Source organism: Urocitellus parryii, chromosome 11 (assembly GCF_045843805.1).
Source record: "Urocitellus parryii isolate mUroPar1 chromosome 11, mUroPar1.hap1, whole genome shotgun sequence".
Taxonomy (NCBI): Eukaryota; Metazoa; Chordata; class Mammalia; order Rodentia; family Sciuridae; genus Urocitellus; species Urocitellus parryii.
This window is the reverse complement of record NC_135541.1, coordinates 30,179,521-30,192,269: the sequence shown is the minus strand read 5'-3', so window position 1 is coordinate 30,192,269 and position 12,749 is coordinate 30,179,521. Positions and strand designations below refer to the sequence as shown.

Here is a 12,749-nt window from a genome sequence, read left to right as displayed (position 1 = left end):
ATTTGTTTGAATGATTGAATGCCTTTTAATTTTAATGGAGAGACCAGCTTGAATTTAGTGTGAGTAAATGTAAGTGTACACACTTATAGTAACTATATATGATTATGTGTTCCCTCTAAATAATATTTTCTAAGCAATAATTTAAACTAGTCCATAGGTTCAAACATATCGTATTTGACCTTTCACAAATTCCAATGTCTCATTTATCATTTATAATGAATAGCATGACTTAAACCATATGGGGGCGTTATTTTTTCCATTAGGCTTGTATGCTGTTCAAAGTTGAATGGGAATGGTACAGTATTTTGCTATGCTGTAAGGTATTTATCTGCTGTGGTTTTAGATTGTTCCATATGATACTTGTAAAACATTGCTATTTTAAATTTTGGTTATAAATTATCTTTCAAGGTATCATTTGGCTAGGACTCAGTAAATAAAGATGGTCTGAGCAATTTAAGCATCAAATTACATCTGTGATATACATGACTCTTCAAAAGCTATGCTTTGTGAAGCACTTGAGTAACTTGAATCATTTACATATTATGATAACATTTAGATATTCATTTCCAAGTATTATAAACAAGTATAAAAGGTAGTATAAGGTGCTAGATCAGTTACCCAGCCATAAATCATTCAAGGAACTTAATTATGTTTGTACATTAACAAAACACTTGAGTATGTTGGTGATTGTGTGACAATGATTATTATCACCTTCATTTAGAGATGGCTGCCAAAAAACAGAACTGCCTATCTTTAGGTCCTAAAGAGTTTGTCTCTGTCCTAAACAATATTGGTAGAACTTGATTACTATTTATTTATTTATTTATTTATTAATGTGTGGTGCCATGGCTCAACCTAGGGCCTTTGGTGTACTAGGCAAGCACTCCACCACAGAGCTACATCTGTAATCCTTGGTAGAATTTGAATTAGAAGCTTCATTCAGAAAAAGAACAAAAGATACAATTTACTTATTTTTCTTAAGTGATTTTTTTGGGGGGCTAACTTCATTGATTCTGAATGTATAGAATGTTGATCTTTAATAACCAAGGTATTTATGGGCAAAATAAATATATGTGAAAATAATATTATGTATACTTTCACATTCATAATTATGTGTATGCCTTTTCACTGTCTCTAGCCTTATGAACATAGTAAAATTTGTTTATTATGTGAACCAAACTTTCTATCTCCCTATGAACGTAATATTTCAGTAGAATTTTGGGGAAAAATCAACAGTTGTTGTCTTGTTGTTCACAGGAAGGGAGGCAATAATAAGTTAATAAAGATCTATCATCGGGATGGTAAATATGGCTTTTCTGATCCTCTGACATTTAATTCTGTGGTGGAGCTCATTAACCACTATCATCATGAATCTCTTGCTCAGTATAATCCCAAACTCGATGTGAAGCTTATGTACCCAGTCTCCAAATACCAACAGGTATGATTACAGAAGTTCTTGATAATTATTGAGAAAGTCATTATTTAACCTCATTTGATTCTATTTATCAGTCAAAAAAAGAAATCTAGTCATTTAAAATTTCCTACTTAATATTTTAGATATTTCTTAGGTTTATTTGAAACATTTTGTGGCTACCCTTTCTTAATAACCCATTACATGTGGTTATTAACTTTATATGCTTCCCACTTATACTTCACTTCTTTTTTTAAAAAAAATTTACTTGTTCTAATTAGTTACTTCTTAATTTTTAAAGTCCTAATGATGTTTATGTGATTTAAAGGCTGATCTTAGTGTTAACAGAAGGATTTAGTGCTTTTGTATGCTTGATCTTAATGTGGCTTGAACTTCTAAAGCTAAAATACAATTTAAAAACCTATAGACATGGAAGAACTTATGTCAGAATTGTTAACATTTTTTCTTTTGTTTCCCTGTGTAGGATCAGTTGGTAAAAGAAGATAACATCGATGCAGTAGGTAAAAAACTGCAAGAGTACCACTCTCAGTATCAGGAAAAGAGTAAAGAGTATGATAGGCTATATGAAGAATATACCAGAACATCCCAGGTTAGTATATTTTTGTTGTTTGAGCTAATGGGTATACAGTGTTAGAGTTACATTATATTTTCTATAATTCTCTTGAAGATCTTCAGTTGCTTTTTTATTGGTTAAGGGTATAATTTTGTATCAGTTAGTATTAATAATGCCTTTTTTTCTTCTTTCTTTTTCTTTTTTGGAGCTGGGGATCTAATCAGGGGTATTCTACCACTGAGCCCACTGAACTACATCCCCAGCCCTTTTTATTTTTTATTTTGAGACAGAGTCTCAACAAATTTCTGAGGCTGGTCTTAAACTTGTGATCTTCTTGCCTGAACCTCTCTAGTAGCTTGGATTACAAGAAAATGCCACTGTGTCTGGCTATCTACTTAGTATTAAATGGTTGTAAGTGATTAAAAAAAATTAAATGGTTGTAAGTGAATTGATGTGTATGGGCAAAGAGAGACCCCCATACAAACACCCACTAAATAACTCTTTCAAGAACTTAACTGTGACTCTAAGAGAATTTAGGATTAAGAGAGTTTTTTTTTTTTTCCCCCCAAATTTGTTTGTAAGGTAATGAGAACGAACCATTAGACAGGGAAAGCTGATAATGTAAAAGGGGCTGGCTAATGTGATAAAATGAAGTACCTGAGAAAGAGGAGGTGAGACATGTAGCACCTGTAGATAAAGGGAGAAGATAGAGAAAGGGCACAGATACAAGTAGCTTTATAGTTTTGGTGTTAGATGTAGAGGCATTGTGTATGGGGGAGCTGCAGTTTTGATTGTGATTTCGAATACTTTTCCTTTTGCTTCACTACCTACCAGTACATATACTGGTGTTAGTAGAGTCAAAAGTTTGGGTGTTTTCTTTGAAGATTCAGGGTCAGAGCTTTATGGGTAACTTTTAATCTTACAAGGGAGTCAAGACCCTCCATAATTTAAGAGTTGATTATAATTTGAGAGTTGTAGAATCTGCAGCTAGATATTTAGATATGAACATTCCAGTGAGTGTTTAGTATTATCTGAATATGTGTGATATACATGCAACTTTATGGCCCATCACAAGTTTCTAGCTTCCCTCATTTGCTAATCCTCTTATCACTAGTCCCACTGAGTAATTATTGATCCTGGAACATATCCTATTATTTCATATATACTTCATACCATGCCTTCTGTGTGCAGGGCTGCATTTTCTTCCTCTACCCTACTCTTTAAGACTTAGCTCAAATGTCATCTCCTCTGTGAAGTTTCCATAAAACAATAAATAATTAGTTAATCTCACTTGGTTTCCATGCCATGACTTGAAATCAGGCCTTGTTAGGGTTCAGAAATCTATTCTACCTATCTATTATACCTAACATAAAGTGAAGGCATGCTTTATGTTTCAAAAATTTCTTTACCCTCTGATGGGACTTTCTATATAGTAATTTTCAGTAATTATTAGTTTAAATTAGTAAAAGTTGGATAATTGAGGAATTATCCCGTAAGTATCAAAACTTCTAGAATTAAAGATATTTAGGATAGCAATCTTTCTAGACCTTTATGAAGATTTATTGCCTTTCTAAAAAGTAAACTAAACAAAATATAGGGCCCCCCGACCTTTTTTGAAGATTTTAGGGGAATCTTGATTCAAATGCAACTTGTTGAAATATATAGGACCATTTACCCTGATGCTGAAGGGCTTAACCTACTGGACTTTTGGACTTACGTTTGTTTTGTGGAGTTTTTAGGTTTTTTTTTTTATATTTATTTTTCAGTTCTAGGTGGACACAATATCTTTACTTTGTTTTTATGTGGTGCTGAGAATCGAACCCAGTGCCTCACGCATGCTAGGCAAGTGCGCTACCACTTGAGCCACATCCCCAGCCTGAGTTTTTAGTTTTTCATCTTATTATTCTTAGTGAATCTACCCTTAGGAGCTATTTTCTCCCCTTTTCATTCTTTGCTCCTAATCAGATTAATTTACTAATGAATCTGTTTGGAAAATTAAGTATGTACTTTAGAAATGAAAGTAAGAATAAATAGATTCTGTAGGACTCTACTGGGAATAAGACTTTGCCCTTTGGTACATGGACTCTGAGCTTTATCCATTTACTCCTTCAGAACCTTTTGGGGGTTCAGCACAAAAATAGGTGCAAAGGTAGAAATTGATCCTGATGACAGGTGTTCAGTCTCTTGGCAGCTTGGAGACCTTTCTGTGGTGCTTAGTCTTATTTCAGGTAGTGTTTTTTTTCTTTTACAGTTTGAATAATGTTTTTGTGTATGAGTGATAGGGTAGAAGTTGAATAAAGTGTCTTGTTTTAGCCATCTTAATTGTTTTTTTTTTTTTAATTTTTTTAATCTTTATTTTTTAGTTTTTGGCAGGCACAACATCTTTGTATGTGGTGCTAAGGATCGAACCCGGGCCGCACACATGCCAGGCGAGCGCGATACCACTGAGCCACATCCCCAGCCCTTAATTGGGTTTTATATGGGATTATAACTAGGATTACAGAATTTAAGATCAAGGTTATGAAAAATAATAAAGATAATGGGATTTATGTCATTTCTTTTTTTTCTGTAGGAAATACAGATGAAGAGGACTGCAATTGAAGCTTTTAATGAAACTATTAAAATATTTGAAGAGCAATGTCACACACAAGAACAACACAGCAAAGAATATATTGAGCGATTTCGCAGAGAGGGAAATGAAAAGGAGATTGAACGGTAAGTCTGTCTGCAAATACGTCAAGTATATAATATTTCCCAGTATGCCAGTGAGATAAGACTTCTTTTCTTTCCCAATAATGCCTACCTTGCATGATTTCATCCCCGAAAACTACACATTCCTATTATAGTGAACAACTTAATGTTCATATTAATGGCACCAAACTGAACCTCCTCTCTTCTGTGTTCTTTTTTCACTCGCCATCTCCAAATTGTTACCTTCTGTTCATGTTTAAGACTCAGATTAGATTTGACTTTTTTCTAGAAAATCTTCCCTGATTTCCCCAGTCCACTTTAGGGGCTTTTGTCATTGTCCCTACAGTGTGTGGTCCTGATCCTTAGTGTTATACTTACTGAATGCCATACCCACTCAACTGCAAACTCATTGAAAGCAGGCATGGTGGCTCATTTTCCCTGATATAACCTCAATACCTATATGGTCCTTTGGAGTATACAATGGGTACTTAATGAATATTTTTTTTAACTGAAAGTCAACTTTGGCAGTTGTCTAAGCATAAATTGGAGTGTAATAAGACTATAGGTAAACTGGGTGCAGTGGCATATGCCCATAATCCCAGTGAGTAGGAGGCGGGGAAGGAGGATTGTAAGTTTGAGGCCAGCCATAGCAATTTAGCAAGTGCCTAAGCATCTTAACAAGACCCTGCCTCAAAATAAAAAATGAAAATAAAGAGCTGGGGGTGTAGCTCAGTGGTAAAGCACCTCTGGGTCAAATGCTGTATCACTGCAGGAAAAGAAAAGACTCTAGGAAAGAAGATCAGCCTGACAATTATAGGTAGCTACTATGAGAGTGGCTATCAGGTTAAAAGATGGTGAGGGCCTAGATCAGAGCAATAGTGGAAAAGAAGGATGAGTTGATAAAAATTCTTACCAGATGTGGCAGGCATAGGAGACAGTAAAGATCATTCCTAGATTTCAGTGTGAGCAACTGAGAGATGGTGTTATTTACCAAAATAGAAAGTGTGTGATGATGGGCTGGGTATGGCTCAGTGGTGGATCTCTTGCCTAGTATGTGTGAGACCCTGGGTTCTGTTCTCAGCACCATGTAAAAATAAATAAATAAACAAAATAAAGGTAATTGTGTCCATCTACAACTAAAAATATTAATAAAAAAAGAAAGAAAGTATGTGATGAGAGTTCAGGATTGGACCTAATGAGTTTTGTTCCAATGAGAACCTAAATAGAGCTGTCTGGGAGGCAGGCAGCTGGTTATTTAGATTTGGAATTCAGGGTGCAGAAAGGATTTGGGAGGCCTAAATGTATGGATGGTAAACCATATGCAATGGCAAAGTAAAACTATTTGTCATATTGGTACCACATTGTTGGAAAACTTATGTGTGCCTGAATATAGAGCTACATCCTGGGAGTCAGTATTAATTTGATGGTTAAAATCATGACCTTGAACTTGCATTGGCTGTTTACTAGCTTTGCCACCTTGGGTGAGTTACTTAATCTCTTTAAGTCTGTTTCATCCTCCATAAACTGTGGATAATATCATGTTGGAATGTGTGAGAATTAAGCCACATATTATTGAGGGACAAATGAGTAATGTGAATAATTGCTTAAAATGATTTGGAATATAGCAAAACTTCATGTGTTTGAAGAGCTTATAGTCACCATCTTTTGAGTGCTTATCAAGGGGTGCTAGGCAATATTCTCTATTCCCTTTACATGTATTATCATAATAATTTAATGAAGGTAGGTACTATTGTAGAAGTCCATTTTTAGGCAGATAAAAGAAATGAAGACACGGAGAAGTTAAATAATCTGCCCACAGCCCCACACTAAGTGGCAGGACAGAGATTAAAGCTAGGTATATTAATTGCGAAGTCATTGTTCTGAATTGCTGGGCTGTGCTATCTCTTAAATGTCATACATATGGCTTTACTTGTTCAGCCATGGTTGAACAAGTAAAGGGTCCAGGGCCTATACAAGGTCATTGGGAATCTTTTTTTTAAATTTTTTTTTTTTTAGCTGTCCATGGGCCTTCTTATTTATTTATTTACCTATTTACCTATTTATTTATTTACTTATTTAGTTATGTGTGGTGCTGAGAATTATTTATTAGGTACCAGGGATTGAACTCAGAAGCACTTGACCACTGAGCCATATCCCCAGCCCTATTTTGTATTTTATTTAGAGATAGGGTCTCACTGAGTTGCTTAGTGCCTTGCTTTTGCTGAGCCTGCTTTGAACTCACTGTCCTCCTGCCTCAGCCTCCCAAGCAATTGGAATTATAGGTATGTGCCACTGCACCCAGCTTATTTATTTATTTGTTTTTATGTGGTGCTGAGAATTGAACCCAGTGCCTCACACATGCTAGGCAAGCGCTCTACCACTGAGCTACAACCCAGCCCTGGGATTCTTTTTACATTGTCTTTTGGCTCAACTTTTCTCTGAGATGCCTTTATCCTTAGGCAGTTTTCCCCTGTGAGGTGGCAGTGTGACTCCTGGAAATCCTAGGATCACATATTCATAATTTAGCAACCCCAGTGGAAAGAGAGAATCTCTCTCTCTCTTTTTTTTTTTTTTTACAATAGTTCTAGCAAAATTCCTAGAATTGACTCACTGGGTCAGCTGGGGTCTTATTCTTATTACTGAATCAATCATAATGGCCTGAGGATGGGGATAGGATCACATGAAATGCTCTTATTGGCTAGCCTGGGCTGTGTGTGTCTACCCCTGGATCTGAGATGAGGATAGAGAATTCTTACCTATAAGGAACATCATGTTGCCATTCCAGAAGACTAGGAATGGATCAGGCAAAAACAACAAATGCCTACCATGCTTATTTTTAGGATATTTTTAGGATAGTAGCCAGGCATAGGTGGCATTTGCCTGCAGTTCTTGTACCAAGAAGGCTGAGGCAGGAGAATCACCTGAGCCCAGATTCAAGACCAGCCTGGGTAACATAGCAAGGGACTATCTCTTAAAAACAAAAATATTTGAGCTGGGCACGGTGGCACATACCTGTAATCCCAGCAGGTCTGGAGGCTGAGGCTGGAGGATTATAAGTTCAAAGCCAGCCTCAGCACTTAGGGTTTGCTGAGTTGCTTAGGGTCTATCTCTAAATAAAATATTAAAAAGGCTGAGGATGTGACTCAGTGGTTAAGTGCCCCTGTGCCCCTGGATTCAATGTCCAGTACCCCAAAAAAAAAAAAATTTTTTTTTTGAGGACCATATTCATGCTACAGGATTTTTCTGCTTTGTTGTTTTAGCCTTAATTATCAAATATTTTCACAGAATTATGATGAATTATGATAAATTGAAATCACGTCTTGGAGAGATTCATGACAGCAAAATGCGTCTAGAGCAGGATTTGAAGAAACAAGCTTTGGACAACCGGGAAATAGATAAAAAAATGAATAGTATCAAACCTGACCTGATACAGCTGCGCAAGATCCGAGATCAGCATCTTGTGTAAGTAGTCTGGGGCTATGTGGGGAGGGAGACACCAGCATCAGATTACCAATGGAACTAGAGATAGTATAGGAGGAAGAAGAACTTTATAATTGAGAACTGGTCAGTAAAATTGTAAGAGTTTAGGAACACAGCCCTGTTAGTAGTAGGGGGTCCCAGAGGGGGCAAACCAGGATGTGGAACTCTATACAAATGCCTTGGAAATCTCAGAGGGTGACTATGGCATCACAAAGTGATATAGATGAAAAAGTAAAGGTTAATGTAGCCTAAAACATAAAAACTGGAATCTTTGATTACATGGTAGAATCATAGAAACCAAAATTGCCCCTCAGATACATTAACAATGGGAGCACACAAAGAAAGTTATCAGAACAGTCTCTTACAGGATTTTTATACTCAAGAAGTGAAATTCTGTATTTAAATAACAGAAATGTGTCTATCATGGGCACTTGAGATAACTTGAGTAGTGAAACCCAATTCTTTAATATTAGGGAAAGCTATATAGTTTAGCCAAATATAGGTATAATGGGAATATTATCCAAATATAATCAAATAAAAAGTGTTGAAAGGATTTTTAGAAGGACAAATGACTGCTTTATAGAGGGAGAGAATCTATGAAAAGAGAAAATATGTTAGGCTTAGTTCTAGGTAATGAATAGACTTAAGAAATATATGTGTGGATCACTTTTATGCATATAATACCACTCAATTCAAATTCCTGGTAAGAACAAAAGAAGAGAAAAGACCTCTGATTCTGTTTTTTTCAGAGACCCTAGGGTTTCTTTGTGTGAGAAAGGGGGAGGGAACAAAATGTAAGCCTAGAGATTGGAACAGTGGCAGATGAGTTTCAGTAGAGGAAAATTTAGATAATATTTTTTGAGATAAACAAAACTTCACCATTCTGAGTAGTTTTTAATAACACCTGTCTCAAGGGATTATTTCTGTTTGCTGTTGTGGCCCAAAAAAGTTAAGCAAGTATATATAGCATAGAGAAGAGCTTTATAAATAAGATAATGACATGCCCTTATGTAAAAGTAGAGTACACCCACTTTCAGGATGCTTTTGTAGTTCTAGTCACATCACAAAGTTGAAGAAAGACCAAGAAGGCTATGCCGTGGACCAATGGAATGAATGGAAGTACTTCTTTGCCCTGAAAAGCAATAAAGATATTAGGATATTAGGAAATATACCATCCCAAAGGACATGAATAAATGTGGAATCTTATTCATTGGGTTGCTGTAACAAAATACTATAAATTGGGTAGCTTATAAGCAACAAAAGTCACTTCACAGGTTAGGAGACTTAGAAGTCTTGAGATTAAGGCCCTGGTAGATTCAGTGCCTGGTGAGGGACTGCCCTGTTTTATACACAGCCCATTTTAGTTATATTCTTACATGATGAAAGGATGAGTGGTGTCTTTTAGATTTCTTTTATAAGGACATTAATCCTGTTCATGAGGCTTCTACTCCAACCTAACCACCTTCCTTATATTATAACATTGACCTTGGTGGTTAGAATTTCAACATGTGAATTTTGGGAAGACACAAACATTCAGACCACAGAATATGATAAACCAAACCTTGAAACCTCCTTTAATGAGTTCTATAAGCTAAACATAAAAGAGTTTAGATAATGTGGATGACACAGACAGCCATTGTCCCTTTTAGAAGGGTTGTTTCAAAGAGGATAGTCCAGTATTCAATATTATACAGTTTTATGTTTCTAACCGAGAATTATCTCTAGGTTTGGTGGATTTGATCTGTTTCAGTGCTGAATATTTCTCTTTCATCATGAGTTAAGGTTAGTTTTCATGGTTACCATTTACTTTTTTTTGGTATTCATAAATCTAAATTCATAAATTAAAAAATGAATACCTTGCCGAGACAATTAATATAGATACATCAGTGATAAGCTCTGAGTAACATGAACTGGGGATTTTGCAGCTAAAAGAGTACTGCAGAGGATGGTATATTCTGTTTTTAAGAAACTTTATTGAGACATAATTCATATTCCATACAAGTTATCCATTTAAAAAAGTGTGTAATTGAAAGTCAGATGAGGTGGTTTATACTTGTAGTTCCAGCCACTCAGGAAGTTGAAGTGGGAGGATCATTGGGTCCACAAGTTTGAGACCAACCTGGGCAACATAGAAAGATTCTGTCTCAGAAAAAAAAATAGTGTATAATTCAAAGTATTTAGTATATTCAGAGGTATACAATCATTACCATGTGTTTTAGAACATTTTCATCACAGTAGAAAATGTTTTACTACCTACTACCTACATTCCCTCAACCCTAGGTAACTATTAATATACTTTATGTCTGTATGGATTTGCCTATTCAGGACATTTCATATAAGTGGAAACATTTAATACAGTCTTTTAAGACTGGCTTCTGGGCTAGGGATGTGGCTCAAGCGGTAGCGCGCTCGCCTGGCTTGCGTGCTGCCAGGGTTCGATCCTCAGCACCACATACAAAGATGTTGTGTCCGCCGAGAACTAAGAAAAAATAAATAAATAATTCTCTCTCTCTCTCTCTCTCTCTCTCTCTCTCTCCCCCTCTCACTCTCTCTTTAAAAAAAAAAAAAAAAAGACTGGCTTCTTTCACTTAGCATGATATTTAAAGTTCATCCATTTAATATGTTGCTATATATAGCACTCAATTCCTTTTATGACCTGAATAGTATTCCATTTTATGGATGGATATACCATATTTTGTTTAACCATTATGAATTGATGAACAACTGTTCTTTTTTTTTTTCTTTTGGTACCAGGGAGTGAACCCAGAACCACTTAATCCAATCCTTTTTTATATTTTAACATCCCCAGCCCTTTTTTATATTTTAAAAGTCAGGGTCTTGCCAAGTTGCTTAGGATCTCACTAAGTTGCTGAGGCTGACTTTGAACTCACAATCCTCCTGTCTCAACCTCCCCAGTCATTGGTATTATAGGCATGCGCCACTCTGCCTACTCACTTTCCTCTTATTTAGGGGAGTATGATGCTCTTTTCATAAAATTTGGTGCAAGACAAGTCACATTCTTCTTTTTCTTTAAAGTAAAATCAATTTATTGGGGTATGAAATTGACCAATTATATTGTGTGCATGTATGAATATGTAACAATTAATTCCACTAATATGTATAATTATAATAAATCAAATAAAAATTTTGAAAAAGAGGGCTGGGGTGTAGCTTAGTGATAGAGTGCTTGCTTAGCAAATGTGAGGCCCTGCATTCAATCACCAGCACTGCAAATAAATAGATAAATAAATAAATAATAGGGGCTGGGGATGTGGCTCAAGCGGTAGCGCGCTCGCCTGGCATGCGTGCGGCCTCAGCACCACATACAAACAAAGATGTTGTGTCCACCGATAACTAAAAAATAAATATTAAAATTAAAAAAATAAATAAATAAATAATAAACTAAAAATATACAAGTAGGGCTGGGGATGTGGCTCAAGCAGTAACGTGCTCACCTGGCATATTCGGGGCGCTGGGTTCGATCCTCAGCACCACATAAAAATAAAATAAAGATGTTGTGTCCACCGAAAACTGAAAAATAAATATTAAAAAATTCTCTCTCTCTCTTCTCTATCTGTAAATATATATATATATATATTACATATATATATCTTTACATATATATATATATTACATATATATATCTTTACATATATATATATATTACATATATTACATATATATATATATATATATATATATATATGTAAATACAGTATTACTCCCCTCCTCCAAAAAAAGGCAGAGGAAAAAAAAAAATAAAGGCTATTCAGAGGAAAATCAAATCAATTTTTTCCAAGATCTCATGTACCAGAAAATTACGGAAGCACAAGGTCCTCCCTGGCCTGATTGCTATCATTGCATGCTTGCTTCCTCTGCTCCTAGTCTTTGGGCCCTGCCATCTGGTTAAATACTTCTGTTCTAGAAAATTCAGAGGTGCCCTTCACAATAATCTCCTATTTGACTATTAATAGACCCTGTATCTTAAAATCTTCTTGTGTTCCATTCAGGTGCCTGTGTGTGAGCCACCCACTTCGTCACACCATTTCATATTTATTTAGTAGTCCAGGGACTACTGCTTTAAGTTGAAACGTTTTTTTCTGTCCCCTCTTTGAGTGACTTCCTAGCTTAATCTCTTGATCACAGGAGACTGAAACACAAACTTTCTTCCTCTTCAAGTGTGCTAGTTAGGTTATAAGGCCAATTAGATCTTTATAAAGAATGCTGTATACACCTCCACCCCGACTTGCTGGGGCAGAAGCAAGGAAAGGATATAAACTATTGTTTTCTCTCTGAAGATAATTTCAGTGTAAACTATGGGAGTGTATTTTCCTTGTTTTTTTTTTTCTTTTTCTTTTTTCTTGAAGGAAGAGCTGACTAAGGTTCAAAGAGAGGCTGGTCTGAGACTACACAATTAGAATCAGCATTAAAAATAACAAAAAAATGAAAATAAGGGACTGGAGTTGTGGCTCAGTGGTAGAGCACTTGCCTGGCACATGTAAAGTACTGGGGTACGATCCTCAGCACCGCATACATACACATAAATAAATAAATAAATAAATAAATAAATAAATTTAAGAAAGAAAAGATCCA

The 12,749-nt window shown here is 35.7% G+C and overlaps 1 protein-coding gene across 1 annotated transcript in view; it reads left to right on the top strand.

Moving 5' to 3' along the window:
* Window positions 1-12,749, top strand: part of Pik3r3 (phosphoinositide-3-kinase regulatory subunit 3) — a 77,694-nt gene that overhangs the window by 55,828 nt on the left and 9,117 nt on the right. The window contains exons 4-7 of the mRNA XM_026397760.2: window positions 1,258-1,438; window positions 1,896-2,021; window positions 4,558-4,700; window positions 7,962-8,138. Coding sequence (XP_026253545.1) covers window positions 1,258-1,438; window positions 1,896-2,021; window positions 4,558-4,700; window positions 7,962-8,138 — 627 coding nt within the window. The remainder of the gene's footprint in view (window positions 1-1,257; window positions 1,439-1,895; window positions 2,022-4,557; window positions 4,701-7,961; window positions 8,139-12,749) is intronic.